The sequence below is a fragment of the Cucurbita pepo genome, chromosome LG15 (genome assembly GCF_002806865.2).
Source record: "Cucurbita pepo subsp. pepo cultivar mu-cu-16 chromosome LG15, ASM280686v2, whole genome shotgun sequence".
NCBI lineage: Eukaryota > Viridiplantae > Streptophyta > Magnoliopsida > Cucurbitales > Cucurbitaceae > Cucurbita > Cucurbita pepo.
In genome coordinates this window covers 3,391,834-3,410,469 of record NC_036652.1, presented here as the reverse complement: position 1 = coordinate 3,410,469, position 18,636 = coordinate 3,391,834, and the positions used below count along the sequence as shown (strand labels likewise).

Genomic DNA, 18,636 nt, shown 5'->3' with positions numbered 1-18,636 from the left:
ATGTCTTTATTGAACTGAGCTGCTCAATTCATGTCTTAACATTTATCTATACACTCCAAAACAACTGGTAAGACTTGATCAACACATATAAACAAGGTCTCAACAAACAATTTGGGGCTATGTACCAGAAAACTCTACCTTAATTCTTCTAGCCATAGCAAGTAAAATTGTTCTATCATGGCTCGAGGGCAAAAGCTAGTCCAACTTTAGCACTCTTATCAACCGCTTGGATGTCTACATCCGCAGATACGGTGAAGAACGACTTTGGACGCCACTCGTGCTGGATAAGAGCACTGGCCTTGCCAAAGTTGTTCACTCGAGCCTTCACCGTGGTCAGTGGATCAAGTGAATGTTGGGTGCCAACAGTGATGGTATTCTAAAAAAAGCAGGGTAGCTTCCATAAAGTCTTTGTGATATCTTTTTGTCCCAAAATCCCACTTTTGGACTCGGGGTGTGTTTTGTAATTGGACCATCGAGGTCGGTGCACATGAGAATGTGTACTCAAGTTATTTGGCTTCATTGGAAGCTGTTATAGTTGGCCACTTGTCAACATTTTCTCCTTCACAAGACTCGCATTGGATAGTGGCCGCTTTGTCTCATTTTCACCTGCATCAAAAAGTGGAATTGGTGTTTAGATCTTTCTCTTATTCGACGAGTTGGGGTTATGTTCTTCCCTTTAAATGTCAATGGGATGTGAGCTTAAGTCAAGTAGCAAGGTGTCACGATCATGTTTGTCCAAGGCGTGTTGCTTACGGTCGCGTGTCAAATGTTCCAATGATGCTTGTCCAAAACGTATTGTCCACGACCGCATGCCCGTTTCAAGCTCCTTTACTTGCTTTTATGTTAGATGGACATTTACTATTCTTGTTGTGTTAGTACGGGGGCAAGGGCATGACCTGTCAACAAAATCATGTCTACACCCTCCAGGGTTAAAATGCTCCAAAATGTATTATAGGGTGATGAAACTAGTCGTCAATTCTTCCTACCCAGGGTATATACTATAAAAGTTGTAAGTTATTGCTTATTTGCTTTTAGTTTATTACATTGCTTTCTTCAAGAATGAAAAAAAAAAAACTGCTGACTTGTTCATTGGGTTAGAATAAGTGTCGCAAAATCGCTATCCCGCTCCACAAGAATGTGATTGTGATAAGTGGTATTAGAGCCAAATTGGCTCTTTGAATAGTAGTACACAAATATGTCTGTTGCAAAACAATTGGGCAAGTCTCAGGCTAATCAATAAGTAGTGACATAAGTTGTTCCTACAAGCAGGATACTTACTAGGTATATTTATAAATTCACTCCGTTTTGTTTTCTTTTTCAAGTGTTCGTAGGTTACAGGGCAAGGTGGAGGAGCATTCGAGAGGTGTGCAGTCAGAGAGAGAGCCATTGTGAAACTTCAGTCTTTCTTTCCATTGTTCAGTCTTGCCTATTTCATTTTTTAGTTGTATCCAAATCCATNTTTTTTTTTTTTTTTTTTTTTTTTTTTTTTTTTTTTTTTTTTTTTTTTTTAATTGTGGAACAACTTACGTAGAATAACTACTTAATGTGTTGTGATGTTCAAAGCCTTAGTTTTCCTTCCGCTTCTAGCTAAAATTCTCTCAAACTTCTTAATTAGGACTTAAATTGAATCAAAACTGGAAAACGGATTAAAACAAATAGAAAACATACTACAATCACCCTTCTTCATCGCATTCGAACTTTTCAAAAACCTATGATCGTCTTGGTGTTCAACTTCATTTTCCTCGCGATTTCTAACTCAATTCAACTCAAATCCGAAGCTCAACTGGTACATCAATGTCACAAATCTCTATAAAAATGATGTATTAGTGCAAGAATGCGATGATTTCACAACAATTTAATAGCCAGCATCAAGTAACAATGTTGTCTATCCAGCTGGTTCAAGAACTAAGGTACGTAAGTATTGGGCATTGGCAGCTCCTGTACTCCGAACCATCTTTGAGAAAGCGCTTTGTTCATTTGATAACAGTTGTTTGGGAGTGTTATACTCCAAAACCTGAAGAGAATGAGGTAATATCACAGGCTTGAATCAGAATGCAAAATCAAAGCAGCTCTTTATAATTTAAAATGTATTAGCACACCAACATTACCTGACCAGCTTCAAGTACAAGCATCCGATCACAATCTATGATGGTATTCAATCTGTGTGCAATAATAAGCATTGAACAAGATTTGAACTCTTCCCTTATAGTTTTCTGAATTAAAGCATCAGTTCGAACATCAACAGCCGCAGTTGCTTCATCAAGAACCATAATTTTCGTCCTACGAAGAAGCGCTCGGGCAAGGCTTAGCAGTTGCCTCTGTCCAATGCTAAAGTTCTCCCCGGACTCCGAAACCTATAAACAATAAATCTGTTGTTTTTCCTATAACCAAACACATATATATTTCACACTGTTCAAGCAACGTACCTCGGCGTCCAGGCCAAACGTACTCCTCCTTATGAAATCCTTTAAATGTACCCTCTCCAAAACTTCCCAAAGATCAGCATCACTATGATTGTTGAATGGATCTAGATTAAACCGTACAGTTCCTACACAAAGTAAGAGAGGATTAACAAAGTAGAAAGTGGCACTCTAATATTTTGGACAATTATAGATCGTTTACCTGAAAAAAGAACGGGTGACTGTGGTATAATCCCAAGGACTTTTCTTAAATCTAATAGCCCGAACATTGCAACATCGAAACCATCTATCAATATTTTCCCCCTTTCCAGTTCAACGATACGAAATAAGGCGTTTAACATGCTTGATTTTCCTGCACCAGTTCGTCCCACTATTCCAACCTTTTCAAACGAAAAAATTGTGAAAGATAGACCATGCAACACTGTTGGGAGCTCAGGCCTGTATCTTAAGACAACATCCTCAAATTTTATAACTCCCAAATTAGGCCACCAAGGAGGGGGGCGATTGGTGTCAATAATTGATGGAGCTTCTAAAGGTAAATCTATGTACGTCCCAACACGCTCGACGGAGTTCAAACTGTTCTCAGCCGCACTTCCGAGCCTTAGTACACCTCTAAGCAAAGAGGTAATATTTAAAGCATAGCTAAGTAAAACACCCATGGTGGATGCAAATGCCTGCTGCTTTTCTGCCCTGCCATTCTGCATCACAGCAAAGGTTGTTGTAAGCCATATCATAAGACTACCCATGGTTTCTAAACGGACTCCAAGCCATCGATTGCCACTCATGTTTACGAGCGTAAATCTAATATTATTGTCCATGGATTTCCCATTAATCTCAGCCATTCTATCATAAGCTTTATATGCACGAATAGTTGAAATGCCATTTAAAGCTTCAGTAAATTGTGCATAAACAGGAGATCTACTTATGGAGTCTAGACGCTTTACTTCTCGAGCTGTGCTCTGTACGGAAAAAGAAAGAAAGCAAGAAGTTAATCCTTGATTATATATCCATAATTGAAACCTTAAAATATGCTATATTGTTATACCTAAAATATATATATATATATATTTATAACAAGAAACAAACTTTTCAATTCATACATAAAATGGGGCAAAAAAGTGAATGGAGAGGGAAAAGAGAGACGAGAACCAATAGAGCTAAAAGCTAGAACCTTTTATGAGTTAGTATCCAAGCAGGGAATGGATGATATTCCGCAACTTGACAATGTTGAAGGAATGACCTTAGTTATATCTGTGTAAACCTCATCCTTAATTATATATGTATTGTTACCTTAATATCTAAGGATTCAGTTCTGAAATGACTTGCCTTCTAGCATATACCTGAGAGAACAATGGATCTGGCATTGGAGTTGGAGTTCATGGTTCCGTTAATAACTTTGCGGTAGTAGGGATGGACTCATAATTAGAATCGGTACTAAGCGTGAACTCAATAACTGGTTCTGTGGGTTGGTTATTTAGTGTCTAGGGGTTTAATAGTTTCCTAAGGACCTTCCCCAATCTCTATGTTCTCCTACTGAAGAGAGGCCTTAGAGAAGAACGGTTTATGCTCTGTGAAAATCACATTAATTAAAGTGTTAAGACTTTTTAGATGTAGGCATGTAATATTTGTACCACTTTGTGGTCGAAGAATATCATAGAAAGACACATTTCATTGCTTTTGGTTCAAGTTTACCTCATTGAGTGTTGTGAACATGAACAAAGGCAGTGCACTCAAATATGTGGGGTATGAGACGATTGATGTTCGAAAGTAAGAACGAAATTGGTTGAGGAATTCTATTGGGCTTAAATTATTCAGGACACGAGATGGGAAACAATTAATCACGTAAGTTGCAATAAGAACTGCCTCTCCCTAGTAAGTTTTTGGCATGTTTCCATGAAAAAGCAATGCTCGAGTAGTGTTTAAAAGGTGTTCATTTTTCCTTTCGGCCTCTCAATTTTGCTGAGGTGTAATAACGCACGAAGAATCATGGATAATGCCTTGAGATAAAAAAAATACGAGGATAAGGTTTGATTGAAATAATCTCTAGCATTGTCAATTCAAAATGTTTTGATTTTGATTCCAAATTGGGTCGGAATGATCGAGCGGAAGGTAGACATCTAATTTTTGTTTGGAAAGGAATAACCATGTGACTCGAGTACAATAATGTAAAAAACGAAAGAGCATCATCACAAATACATGAAACAGTTGAGGGTCTCCATATATCACTATGAATCAAAGGTAAAAGGAGTAGAATGAGAAAAGATATACGAGTATATCAGGCAAATTCATAAGTATCACACTGAAAATCAAAGGCTTGGAGTCTGTGAAACAAATTTGGAAACATAATTCTCAAATCTCAAATGAGGATGTCGCATGTGAAAATGATATTAACCAAAACACATCTTTATTTGAGGAACTAAGAAATGACACAGGTGCAAGGATGATTGTTCCCTTAGGTTACTATGTCATTCAATTCCTTAGCAATTCCAATCGTACATTTCGAGCTTTGGTCTTGAAAACACAACATGACAAGGAGAAAATAACATTATATTAGTTCTCATGGGTAGACTTTTGTATAGAAAGGTGACTATTAGGTAATTTTGGAACGTGTAAGACGCTTTCAATGAAAGGGTATTAGGTAATTTTGGAACGTGTAAGACGCTTTCAATGAAAGGGTTTCAAAACCAGAGTTTATCCAAGAGCCAACTTGACACATCTCAAAAGGGTTAATACAAAAAGTGGAAGTTCGATACAAATGCTAATGCTAATGTTGCGGCCTTCCTACTATGAATACTCTTTAACGTGATCATTGATTGTTGTACAATGCTAATGCATTACTGGTTGGTAACTACGAAGGCTTTGAATGAAACTTGGTCACGGTGGAAGAACGGTAGCTATGAAGGCTCTGAATAAATTTGGTCAAGGTGGAAGTCTGATAACTATGAAGGTTACGCTAATTAATAAGACCTCCCATAATAGAATGACTCTGATACAAGCCTTCGATACTAGATAACAAAGGTACATGCATGTTTTATACAATTATTAAATTTCCAAGAGGTACATGCATGTTTTATAATACAGAAAGACTAACTAAATCCTTAGATACTAGATAACAATAAATCTAAATTAGGGAGGCATTCCCTTATTTAATGAGATTACACAAATATTAACTAAATCACGACCATTCCTTCAACAGTAAGTTTAACAAATTGTCTTTTTTGAAAGACCTTTACTTAAACATATAGCCATTTTTTGTATCGTCGAAAGATAAGTTACGCGTAATACACTTAATATTCTCGTTCACAATAGCGAGACAGCCTTATTACTACAATAGACCAGCATAGGTTTGTTTTGAAACAATTTCAATTTGAAGTATCTTGTTAACATTTAATCTAAACTAATGCTTTTGTAAAAGTAACAAAAGAATAAGGATTTTTAGTTACCTGGTAGTATAAATAGGCCGCATAAAACAATAACAGAAGAGGAAGGATTGCCCACAATGATAAAGTGCTCATGAACCCTATCAAGATGAATGTAGAAAGGAGTTGTGAAATTTGCCCCAAGAACATGTTGAAAAACGAGGCAACACTCCTGTCAATGTCACTAAGATCCTTTGAAAATCGATTGATTATCCTCCCAAGTGGATTGGTGTTGAAGAATACCATTGGAGCTTTTAAAATAGAAGTAAGCATTAGATCATGCAACCTTTTGGCTGCATACAGGCTTGATATGATCAGCCAATAAGAATTCAACAGTGTCACCACTACCTGACATCAAAAGTTATTTTTTGCTTGAGCTACATCAAAAGTTAATAATGTAGTATGCACAAATTATTAGTTGATTGTACTCATACCTGACCAAATGACAGGCCCGCGTATATCGTGTTGTAGTACAATGTTTCACTAGGATCGATATTGCCTTCGTCCGACCATTTGCTTAACCATAGGCTTCTAAATATTCGAAGAGTTTCTGATAGAACATAGCATAAGAGGAGTACAATAACCACCCATAGGCCTCCTAATGCATTCTTGTATCTTAAAAGAACCAAAACAACTTGTTCAGGATCATCAACCCAATAGGAGTAAACTAGATTCTAAAACATTCAAATGTATCTTTCTTGGCTATGCTTTAAACCAAAAGGGATGTCACCCTCCTCTTAAGAAATTTTACGAATAACCATTGACCTTGTGAAGCTTAAACTTCACGACCTTGAGGTAGTATAGATTGGAACCCAGAGTGACGAGAACAAAAGCCCTACGCAACGCTTCCTTAGTTGAAATAAAGAAAATTATAACTCGATCCTTACGAAGAGTGTACTCCACTTGACCCTTCTATACAAAATCCTATTATCACTACCAACAAAAGACCGCCTAGTCTATACAAGAAGAAAGAAGAATATCTTTGGAAAACTAAAACATATATATATATACACACACATATATTTTAGAAACAAACACAAAATTGGATAATGAGATTCGTGGTAAAAAGTTCTTACCGCACTAAAACGTTCCAATTGACGACACCTGTTTCTCTTTCTTCCTGTTTAATAAGAACAGATTTTTGTGCTTTGCGATTTTTTGAAGGATTAGCATCCTTTTTAAAATCATTTACCATCACATCAGCAGGAAATTCAGATGATTTTTTAGTATCATTGGTTTCACCATCTTCCTTTTCCTCTTCCAATTTACCTGCACTTTCCATTAACCTTGTGAACAACTCGCCATTTTCATAAAGTTCCTCATATGTCCCTTCCTCCTTCACCACACCTTCATGAACAAGGATAATTCTGTCAACTTGGGAGAGAAAATGCAGTTGGTTGGTCACAAGAACTCTCGTTTTCCCTCTTAGTTCTTTCCTAATGCATTTTTCAAAAACCTGTTGATCGTTGGATGACTACATGAGAATAGTACCAAAAAACTCAAACAAGGAAAACATGAAACTGAAGAATATTAAGATTGCTGACCTTAACACAGATTACCATGGTCACAAAAATAGCACTAAGAAAATAAGTTATTCAACATTTTGAGAATTCTATTAACTAACATTTTGAGAATTCTATTAACATAGCTAAGTTAAAGGCATGACTCTGATACCATGTTAGGAATAACGACTCTCCACAATGGTATGATATTGTCCACTTTGAGCATAAGCTCTCATGGCTTTGTTTTTAGGCTTCCCCAAAAGACCTCATACCAATGAAGATGTATTTCTTACTTATAAACCCATGATCATTCCCTAAATTAGCCAATGTGGGACTCCCTCCCAATCCAGACATATAGGCTGTCAAAATAATCCCATTTTTCACCTAACCATGTACTTCAAAAATTAAAATCAAGGAAAAATAATCTCATAGCGGGATATCTACCTCTCTAGCCACATGAGCATCAAGAGCACTCAAGGGATCATCAAAAATGTACACATCAGAATTGGAGTACACGGCCCTAGCCAAGGAAACTCTTTGCTTCTGTCCACCACTAATATTCACTCCTCTTTCCCCAATTTCAGTCAGATCACCACCCTAGCAGTGAACCAAAAGAAAAAAGCTCACTGCAGAATTTTAAACATAATTATCATCAAGGACCCGTGCAACAAAAATACTTACGGGAAGTAAATCAAAGTCATGCTGTAACGCAGTTACGTCTATTGTCTTCTCGTATCTGGCAGAATCAAAGACACCACCAAATATTATATTATCACGTGCCTGCAAATAAAATCAAATTTGACATCCATAAATACAACAATGCTTCAAAATCAATAATCTTAGAAATTTGGGTGGAGGATTTCGACTTAGGCATCTCCAAAGCTTTGCAATGGTGATTCCTTTATGCATTATTCAATCATTTTCTCCATTTTAAATGTAACTTTTTCAGATTTTGTGCTGGACAAAGCTACAAAGAACGATTTCATTGGGATTTCAGCAAAAGATCCCAATTGGAGGGAATGGTCTCAAATAGGAAGCATAGAGAGTGCAGCTCTCAACAATCAACTATCAGTTTTTTCCTGGATCTAGTGACGAAAAAGCCTTTGGTACATAGAATCTAACTTATGGAGGTTGTTGTTGAGAATAAAACTGAGTAACAGATGGAATATTAATGAGTAGAAACAAGTATGGATGGAGATGAATTGTTATAAGGTTCACAGGAGGAGACAACTATGTAAACAAGAAAATCATCATCTTTCTATTTATGCTTCCTCTGATTCTCACTCAAAGGTGAAAAAAAAGTAGGAAGAGTCTTCAAAGAACGAGACATTATGAAAACTAGAGTATCTATTAATACTAGGATAACAACACTGATTCCCTTTATGCCAACTTACTGTAGCATTATAAATCCATGCAACTTGTGGAACATAAGCAACACTTCCCCGAATAATAACACTAGAATCTGCAACTGGAGGAAGTTCTCCAAGCATGGCTGATATTAGTGATGTCTTTCCCTCCCCTGTACTTCCAACAACTGCGACCAAGCTACCAACTGGTATGTCCAAATTGATGTTTGATAGCGTGGGCTTCTCGGCCTAGTTAAAAAATAATAGATGACCAAGATGAACAATTGAACCATTGGAAAGCAATGCAAAATAAATTAATAAATAAATAAACAAATAATGTTGAAATGAAAAACTGCCTCTAGAATTTTATCGGAGAAAAGAATCTCCAATTCAATCAAAACTGCCTGCATGGAACTAAGACATTTTAAAGACAAGCTTCTATCGATGTGTTATGTTACCAGCTCAACTAAGATAAGATTTAGAGAGATGAGACCTTTGACTATAAAGGAAGTAATAACATTCCCCTGTTTCTACTGTTAATAAGTGTGCTTATAAAGGTATTTGTTAGATAGGGCATCAATATCCAAGTATCGTGGTTATCCTTTTGGTCTTATTGTGAAGCTCATTTTTGTACCGTTAGCTTTGAGACTTCTTTTGTTAAGCTATGTTTTTGTATGTTTCCTTAGGTTGCACGTCTAAATTGTATTGCTTGCATGTGCTTTTTGTAATGCAGAAAAGCTAATTAAATCCCTAGATACCGCGTAACAATAAATATGAAAAAATCCCTAGATACTATGTAACAAAAAATCTAAATAAATATCCCGTGCTACATAACAATAAATCTAAATAAATCTCTAAATACAAGGTAACGGTAGAAATAATTAGGGAGGTCAATTACTTCCCTTATTATTTAATGGTATTTCACAAACATCTCCTAACTTGAGACTAGAAATTACACAAATATTCTTTAAATCATGGTCATTCTTTCAACACCCTCTCAAGCTGAGGAATACATGTCTATTCCCAGCATGGGTACTCGATAATAATACAGATAAACTAGGGAGCCGCCTATTTAACTTATTTAATGGGATGAGAAATATATTTTCTAAGTTAAGCTTAGAAATTATACAAATAATCTTAAACTCAAGGTCATTCCTTCCCTTCAACAGAAGGTTCTTTATTGAGTTACATTATCTTAAATTTAAATTTAATTCATTAAAACTATGTCTGTATGCCTACCCATTACACACAAAATACAGCAAAAAAANAAAAAAAAAAAAAAAAAAAAAAAAAAAAAAAAAAAGAACTTTTGTAAAGAGAGAGTGTACCTTTGAATCCCAAGAAAAGTATCCATTCTTGATTGAGATGGCCGGAAGTTTTGGATTTAATGGTGGGTTTGGAAGTAAGACTTTCTCTTCAGCAAGAAGTAGCTCCTCTAGTCGCTTTAGTGATACTTTAGCGTTTACCACCTGTCAATCAATGGCTCCTTAAGTAACATAATAGAAATAAAACTAACATTGAAGCTACCTATCATAATAGAAGTTAGAGATAAACAAAAAGATATTTTACTGTTACTGAAGCTTACCAAAAAGGACTATAAAAAGAGATAAGGTCATGCATGAGTTCCAAAAGAATAGAATCTAATAGCCAAAAAGTACATTTGAAGAAAACAAAAGAACAAGCATGTCCATACAGCCCGCACCTTTACAAATGTTTATTATTCACATGATAAATTGAAGGTAACATGCTAAACTATGTGCAAAACTACTTGCTTAAAGGCCTACCAACTGAGCAAACAACTATCTAAGGCTACGTGCACGCACAAGGCTGAGACTAGTGGGTAAGGTGTATTGTTGCACATTAGCACATTAGAAACATAGTGCAGAACATGCATGAGATAGCGTGGCATAATTGAGTGTCAAAAGTAGTGGGTGAGGAACCAGAACTAATTAATCATAGTAAAATAAAATATCAAGGAATGACCTTCATTTAAGAAATATTTGTGTAATCACCTCCTTAATTTAGATTCATAGCATCTATGGATTTATTTAGATTAACTGTTATCTAGAGATTAACTCTCTGAAAATGAACAAAAAAACAGCAAACTAATTTAGACATGCAACATGGTATCCGAGCTATTCTATTCTGGGAGGTCAGATTAATCAATGTAGTCTTAGCTACCGATCTTCCACCATGACTATATTTATTCAGAGCGTCCATAGCTACCAAACTTCCACCTTGATCAAATATATTTGAAGTCTTCATAACTACCCTTCACCATTGAAACATCATTGTTCCAGCAATGTATGGCAATCAATAATCACGTAGAAGAGTATTCACAGCATGAAGGCCGCAACATTAGCATTAGCATTCCCAGCTTCATTCACCACAAGTGTAGTAGCAAGCCCGATATCAATTCATTCATCTATTCATCCATCAATTTGCAGACATACTTGCATTCATTCGTAGTTTGAGAAATAAGGGATAAATGTCGAAAACACGAGCATACATCGCAGTGGAGTCCAAATCAGAATAAAAGGCACTAGTGGGGAAGACTAGTAGTTTAATAATGAAGAGACTGAGAGATTGAAGGTATTCTTGAACTCGCTCAACAAACCATCAAGTTCCAATAGCTTGACAATCTCAGGTAAGTCTTCATTCACTTTCTGTATAAACCGTTCAATTATAAGTCAGGTTAGCTCTTGGATTATAGATTTTGGTGCAACTGATTATATGATCCCTTACTCACAATTTTCTAAAATATAAATAAACTATGCCGGAGTAATCTAAAAATTACAATGGCAAATAAAGCCAATGCCACCACTGTAGGAATAGACAATGTATTTATTTCTCGTACACTAAAAATGTCCTACAAGTCCTAAAATTATCTAATAGGCAACTTTCCATACAAAAGTTTACCCACGACAGCCATTGTAAGGCTATTTTCTCCTCGTCATATTGTGTTTTTCAAGACCAGAACTCAAAATAGATGATTGAACTTTCTAAGAAATTGAATGGCCTATACTACTTACAATTACCTAAGAAAACAACCAACCATGTACCGATGTCATTTCTTGGTTCCTCTAATAAAGATGGAATTAGGTTACATCAGTTCCCCATGGGGGTCCTCCCTCATTTAGAGTTTTAAGAATTATGTTTCACCTCATTAGAGTTTTGAGAATTATGTTTCCAAATTTGTTTTAAGGACTTCAAGTCTATAATTTTCAATGTGATATATGTGAATTTGCATACTTGTGTCTCTTTCCCCACTAGTCAAAATAAAAGATATCCCTTTTTATTTGATTCATAGTGATATATGGGGGTCTCAATTGTTCCAAGCATTTCTAGTGCTCGTTGGGTTCTCGATGATTATACTCGGATCACATAGTTATTCCTTCTCAAACAAAAGTCAAATGTTAGTAATATTATTCTTTCCTTCAACTCAATGATTTGAGATTCAATTTGGAGTCAAAATTAAAACATTTAGAACTGACACTGCCATAGATTATTTCACTCGAACCTTATCCCCATATTTCCGATCTCTGCATTATCCATGATTCTTCGTAAGTTATTACACCACAATAAAACAGAAAAATGGACACCTTTTAAACACTAATCGAGAATTGATTTTAAATAGAAACTTGCCAAAAACTTACTGAGCAGAGGCAATTCCTACTGCAACTCACATGATTAATCATCTCTCATCTCGTGTCCTAAATAATTTAGGCCCAATAGAAGTCCTCAACAAGTTTCATCCTCACTTTCGAACATCAAATGGTCTCACCGCCCATGTATTTGGATGCACCCAGAGAAGTAAACATGACCTGAGAGCAATAAAATGTGTCCTAGGAATTCTTCGACCATAAAGAGGTACAAATGTTAAAGACCTTACATCTAACAAGTCTTACACTTCAATTGATGTCACATTTTCCAAGCATGAACCATCCTTTGAAGCCTCTCTTAAGGGGAAAACATAGCGAATCTCAAAACTAAGAGTTTGTGATAGAGCTTGGAAGGCTAAAGTACTTCCTCGGTATTGAAGTCGCATACTCAGCTCAGGGTATTTTCATATCAAAACAGAAATATGTGACGGATTTATTCACGGAATAGGAAAAAGTGAATGTAAACCTACAACAACCCAATGGATTCACATAAGAGCTTCAGGAAAGGAATTTTATTCCAACAAAACAATTCCCTTGAATTGGAAGCTTATATTGATGCTGACTATGCTGGATCAATAGTAGACAGAAGATCTACTACAGGGTATTGTACTTTTCTTGGAGGTAATTGAGTAACATGGAGATGCAAAAAGCAAAGATCGTCTATAGCATCAAAATTCTGAGCTATTCTACAATGATTATGTGAACTCTTATGGTTGAAGATAATCCTTGATGATTTACCAATTAAAGGAAAAAAGTGTGATAAAGTTGTACTGCAACAACAAATCAACTATCAATATTGCACATAATCTTATCCATCATGATAGAACAAAACATATTCAAATTAATCGACATTTTATCACAGAGAAATGAGAGAAGAGGATAGTATGCATTAGTTTTGTGCCTTCACAACTTAAGTTAATTAAAATTCAGCAGAGAAAAATTAATAAATAATAGTAAAATATTATAACCATTTATGGAAGAAAGTGTTAATGGATGCTACAGTGGTCAGTAGCCTGGATGCCTAATTAGTTGTGGTGCAGGGATGAAAAATCTCAGAACTGCATAGCCATTTTATGCGAGTAACATGAAATTAGCTCCGACGCAAACATAAACAAAATGATTTAGTGACGTTACATTACACCCATTAAAAGAAAGGTAGTAGTAAGAAGCATAAGCAAGAAACTCAAGTGTCAACAACCCCAACCATCGTTGTAGAGACCATATACGAGTTAATGTATGTCACATATCCAAGCCAGAAAAATTTTAAAGAATAAAAATGGAAAGGCATACAACAGAACCTGAGTTATTATATTAGGAAGCATGAGTAGAGGGAACCGAAGCACTGCAAATAGTGAAAGTGACGTAAATGCTCTAGATGGAGTCAAGTCTCCCCCAAAAGCCGTGAATAATCCAAAAGCAGTCACAGTCACCAAAACAGGAATGCTATTCAGTATGAAACTATTTAACTGCAAAATCAAGTAAAATAGTTAAATCGAGTAGTAGCAAATGGAGAAAATTCATATGAATACACTCCATTATCTAAATTCCTTAAGGATTATTAAATTATATAGCCATGTATAGCAGATATGAGAATACTATTTCACCACATCAAAATGGACATTGAAGAAACAATCGACATGCTGGACAAGTGAGCCTAGTAAACATAAAAAAGAGTGGCTATGTAACAGCCCAAGCCCACCGTTAGCAGATATTGTCTGCTTTAACCCGTTAAGTATCGCCGTCAGCCTCATGGTTTTAAAACTCATCTATTAGGAAGAGGTTTCCACACCTTTATAAGGAATGCTTCGTTCCCCTCACCAACCGATGTGGGATCTCACAATCTACCCCCTTTCGAGGCCCAGCGTCCTCGCTGGTACACCGCTTGGTGTTTGGCTCTGATAACCTTGTAACAGCTCAAGCCCACTGCTAGTCGATATTATCTGTTTTAGCCTATTTCGCATTGCCGCAAGCCTCACAGTTTCAAAACACGTCTGTAAGGGAGAGGTTTCCACACCTTTTGAAGGATTGAACTTTTATTTGAGGATTGAAAAATGGTCACTCAAGAAGCATGGAAGAAAAAAAGTTGTTACCAGCTTTGGTGATTGGTTTAAAATCCAAAACCTACCTAAACCTTTGGTCTCGTCAATGTTTTGACCTAAGGGTTCCACTGCTTGGTAACTAGAGTTCCTCTACGGTTAGGAAGTGACAAAAACGACCACAAAATCGAGTCAAAACCACAACGGCGATGGCAAGAGAAACTGTTGCGGACAAGAAGTTCACAAAATCCAAGTACAAAAACAGAAGAGCCCTAAACATTGTGTTAATCCTTTTACTGAAACTCCAGAATTAAAATGTAAGGGAGCAATATTTAAGTGTAAAAAATTTGTACAAAAGATACGACTAGAAACAATTATAGCATACCGCTCCAAGAAGTGATGCCTTGCGGAACCATGACAACTCATCATTTCGGATACTTTGTACTTTCGACTGAAAGCTTTTCTCCCATGTATAACATCTAATCCATATCCAAGAGTCATCAAAATTATGAGTTAAGTTTTAGATAATAAAATAAGGAGTATTTTATTCTTATATTGCATACTTCAATGTGTCCATTGCAGCTAAAATCTCATTCATGAGACCAACTCTCTTGTCTGTGCGTTGCAATCCCTCTTTGGACTGTTTCCGTGATTCGCTGATTACAAGTGTCTGTCATCACAAAACATAATAACATAAAATGTTATGTAATCTTGAAATGGTATTAAACCTGTTACTTAATATGTCAACGCAATTACATGAACATACACTCATACAGATCGTAAGTATTCAAAGCAATGTAGACAAAACTTAATTCAAGGCTAAAAATAGGTCTACATGATGGAAACCAAGAACTCTAGGATGGTCTGTGAACATGACAGGGTTTTATTTTTCTTTAATTTCTAAGATTTCCTTTCACCTAAATAATAGTTATTTATTCTATTAGGACCTATTTACTTCAAGGGAAAACTCCACAAATTATTTATACAAATAAGGAAGGCCAAAAGAATGGGAATCATTAATAGCAAGTGACAATTCTAACTCATCCTGGACCTAGCTGGCGTCAAATTATTATTTGAAATCGGCGAGGCCAAACACAGCCTTACGGGATGGGAATGACATGCTCAAGTTATGCTTAGAGATAAAACATCGTTGCCAGCTCCTTCATTGAACACTACTATTGCAAAAATATTCTTGCGAAGATAAATTGGGTCATGTCAAATCTGTAAGTATGGGCTTGAAGCATGTGGGTTGGACCAATTTTTATTAAGAAAATGATTGGGCTTGGAATTGGATCGATCCACATGCCACAGTCGTACACTTTTCAATTGTGCGGCATTGTGATCTTGACACGCTCACGACAAGTTTTGAAGGGAACCCAAGCCCCATATTCACTTTTCGCCCCCTTTGTGGCTTCATCGGACCTTAAGCGAGGTTTGTCTTCAGCAACCGAACACAACACGTGCATTATCTAAGCTTGTTCCGCTACACACGTTGCTTGTGCATGCATGTTAAATCTTTTGCAACCCGATCGACTTGCCTCTACACTAGGTCAAGTCATCCGGCCCGACCTTGCCTCTACTCGGGGTCAAGTCACCCACCCTCACTATGATACATGCATGTGCCACAAAGTAGCTCGCTCGTTGCCAAAAAGTAGCTCGCTCTGGCCATAGGACCCTGGGTGGTGGAGAGCTGACACCATGCCTCCCACTATAGTACATTTTAAGGCATTTCCAATCTTTTTGGAGTAGATGTTATTTTGGCAAGCGGTCATATGGCCCCGTAGAGCGCCTGTTGAGTACCCAATTGACAGCAAATTTGGTGAGCTTCCATCTTTCATATAGACAGACTTAAATCCAAAGCTAGATATTGAAACTAATATCGAAACCCCGACTCTTGTTGTGTTGGATGATGCACCGCCCTCCTCGTTTGCATAATGGAATTTGTCTATGTAGGCCCTCATGTGTCCAGATGGGCGCCACTTGAAAGTCGCCCTTGTTTGTTTTGTGTGTGGGGGTTTCAACCTAGTTTGCCTGAGTGAGGTTGTGACACCACGCACTTCTTAGGTTGAAATGACCATCATACGAGTCAAATTGTTTAAAGAAATAATGGATTTAGTGACAGATCCGACAAGCACCATGTTGGATCGCAGCCAATGAGTCTTCTTCCTCCTATATCTTGTCCTCTTCTATGCTTAGGGTAGCGTATGCCATCATCCCATCTTATTCTTCCTCGTGTTTTTCTCTTCTCACGAGATCTGCAACTTCCTGTCTTCAACTTCATCATTTCCCCTTCATTTTCTTCACTCCATAACTTCAACCATGATTCTTCAAACTTATCTTGTTGAGCGATTTTCTTTTATTTTTCTTTTTGTTTTTAGGATTTTTTCAATCTCATCTTCTCAATTCTATATGTCTTTTTATATTTGTTTGAACACTCCTTACAATACTCGCAATTCTTGTCAATTGGAATTCATGTTATTTTGTGGTAAAACATTCCAAAACGCTATAATATAATCTAAAAGATGTTGAACTTCGACCACCCCTTTATTGATTTCCTCTAAGGCTTCACGGTTGATGTGGGAATTTAGGTGTGTTCTTGAAGAGGCTTCCGCCTCCCTTGATCGTGATCTATAATAGCATTCTTCTAATGTTGTAGCATTCCGTTCCTTGGAAAAATTCTTGAAATTTCCTATCTAATTTTGAAAAGAAAATACTTGACAAAGTATCATCTTGTAAATAAATGTGGGTTGTTGAACAACAAGCATAGCGAAAAAGCTTCCCTTTGCGATCGACATCAACAAGAGTTTCCTTGTCTTCCACCAAAACAGCCAACATTGGCCTAAGTGCTTGCCCAAATACCAAATTGGTTTAACCTAGGAGATAAACAAGAAAAAGAAAAGAATGCTCTACAAGAATCTAAAACTCAACTTCATTGTGAAACCAATACAAGAGGGTAATCTTCTAATTATATACAATTAAAAGCAAATGAAGAACTAAAATCCAAAAAGGAAACTAAAAAGAAATAACTAAGGAATTCTCGAAGATTAACCACTAATCCTACATCAAAATTTCCTCTTGCCTATATATAAGGTCTTTGCCTATATGAGGTTTGGAACAGAAATTTTGCATATATTTCATTAAGTGGAAAATAGTAATATTTTCAACTACATAACAATACGCTTCCTTTAGAAACTATTTCAAAATTGAAAAATTGTTAAGTACAAACCTGTATTGGAAATAAAAGAAATAGCAGCAGTGCACCAAGAAGGGAAGAAACTCCCAACAGCTGGTACAGAAGAAACATAGCAATCGTAATACGGAAGGGAGCTGACCATAACGTGTGAAGCGACTGGGTTATCTCCTGGATATCAAGACCAACGAAGCATGACAATAAATAAAATAAATTGTGCAAGTTTTAGAATTTTAGTAAGAACTTAACAGACAGGGTTTCTTTCCCTAATTATGAGACCATGAACTTTTCTAACATTTGATTCTTATTTACAACTCGTGACTCATCCAAATAAATACTAAAATGTAAAACTAATCTAATTGAGCCCAATCCTCTAAGCTTTGATATTTTAGAAAGTCCCAACATTTTGACATTAATTTCAACGGAGTGTTTTATAAGAACTAAGAGAACTCATAGAATGCTTTTGATATTGCCTATACAAAATATATATATATATATATAGAAAAAAAGATGAAACTTAAAATGTGCCTGAAGTGTCGCAGCGTCGGTGGTTATTAAGTTGGTTATCTTTCCAGTAGGAAACTCCTTGCGTGCCTCATGAGTTAACCTCAAGGATTTGCGGAAAACAGAAGCAACCTAAAAAAGGATATATAAACAAGCAAACCTGTATCAGGATAAATACCAAGGATAGAATGTGCTGCCTTGACAAAGGAAAGGGATTTCCAAAGAACTTTGTATAAAGCATCAAAGAAAAGAGCAATTACAAACATGAATAAAGCACCCCAACTCGCAAAAAGACCAGAATTCCTCATCAAAGATCTTAGGTTCATTTTCCCTTTCAAACGAGCCCAGTGTTCTTAACTTTAGCTTTGTTAGACAACAACATAAGGATTTATGGCGAGAGATCCCACATCGGTTGGGGAGGACAATGAAACATTAATTATAAGGGTGTGGAAACCTCTCCCTAGTAGACGCGTTTTAAAAACCTTGAGGGAAGCCCGAAAGGGAAAGCCCAAAGAGGATAATATCTGCTAGCGGTGGGCATGGGCTGTCACATTTGG

The 18,636-nt window shown here is 36.4% G+C and overlaps 1 protein-coding gene across 3 annotated transcripts in view; it reads right to left on the bottom strand.

Annotated features, from left to right (window-relative positions):
- Nucleotides 1-1,665: 1,665 nt before the first annotated feature.
- Nucleotides 1,666-18,636, bottom strand: part of LOC111811349 (ABC transporter C family member 2-like) — a 39,501-nt gene continuing 22,530 nt past the window's right edge. For all 3 annotated transcript variants that reach the window (XM_023698155.1, XM_023698156.1, XM_023698157.1), the window contains 16 exons: nt 18,104-18,211; nt 17,612-17,746; nt 14,949-15,055; nt 14,771-14,864; nt 13,648-13,815; nt 10,016-10,156; nt 8,736-8,936; nt 8,023-8,121; nt 7,786-7,938; nt 6,916-7,295; nt 6,274-6,454; nt 5,864-6,187; nt 2,623-3,379; nt 2,427-2,548; nt 2,109-2,354; nt 1,666-2,014 (listed from right to left, as the gene is read on the bottom strand). In XM_023698155.1, coding sequence (XP_023553923.1) covers nt 1,886-2,014; nt 2,109-2,354; nt 2,427-2,548; nt 2,623-3,379; nt 5,864-6,187; nt 6,274-6,454; nt 6,916-7,295; nt 7,786-7,938; nt 8,023-8,121; nt 8,736-8,936; nt 10,016-10,156; nt 13,648-13,815; nt 14,771-14,864; nt 14,949-15,055; nt 17,612-17,746; nt 18,104-18,211 — 3,345 coding nt within the window. In that variant the 3' untranslated portion in view covers nt 1,666-1,885. The remainder of the gene's footprint in view (nt 2,015-2,108; nt 2,355-2,426; nt 2,549-2,622; nt 3,380-5,863; nt 6,188-6,273; nt 6,455-6,915; nt 7,296-7,785; nt 7,939-8,022; nt 8,122-8,735; nt 8,937-10,015; nt 10,157-13,647; nt 13,816-14,770; nt 14,865-14,948; nt 15,056-17,611; nt 17,747-18,103; nt 18,212-18,636) is intronic.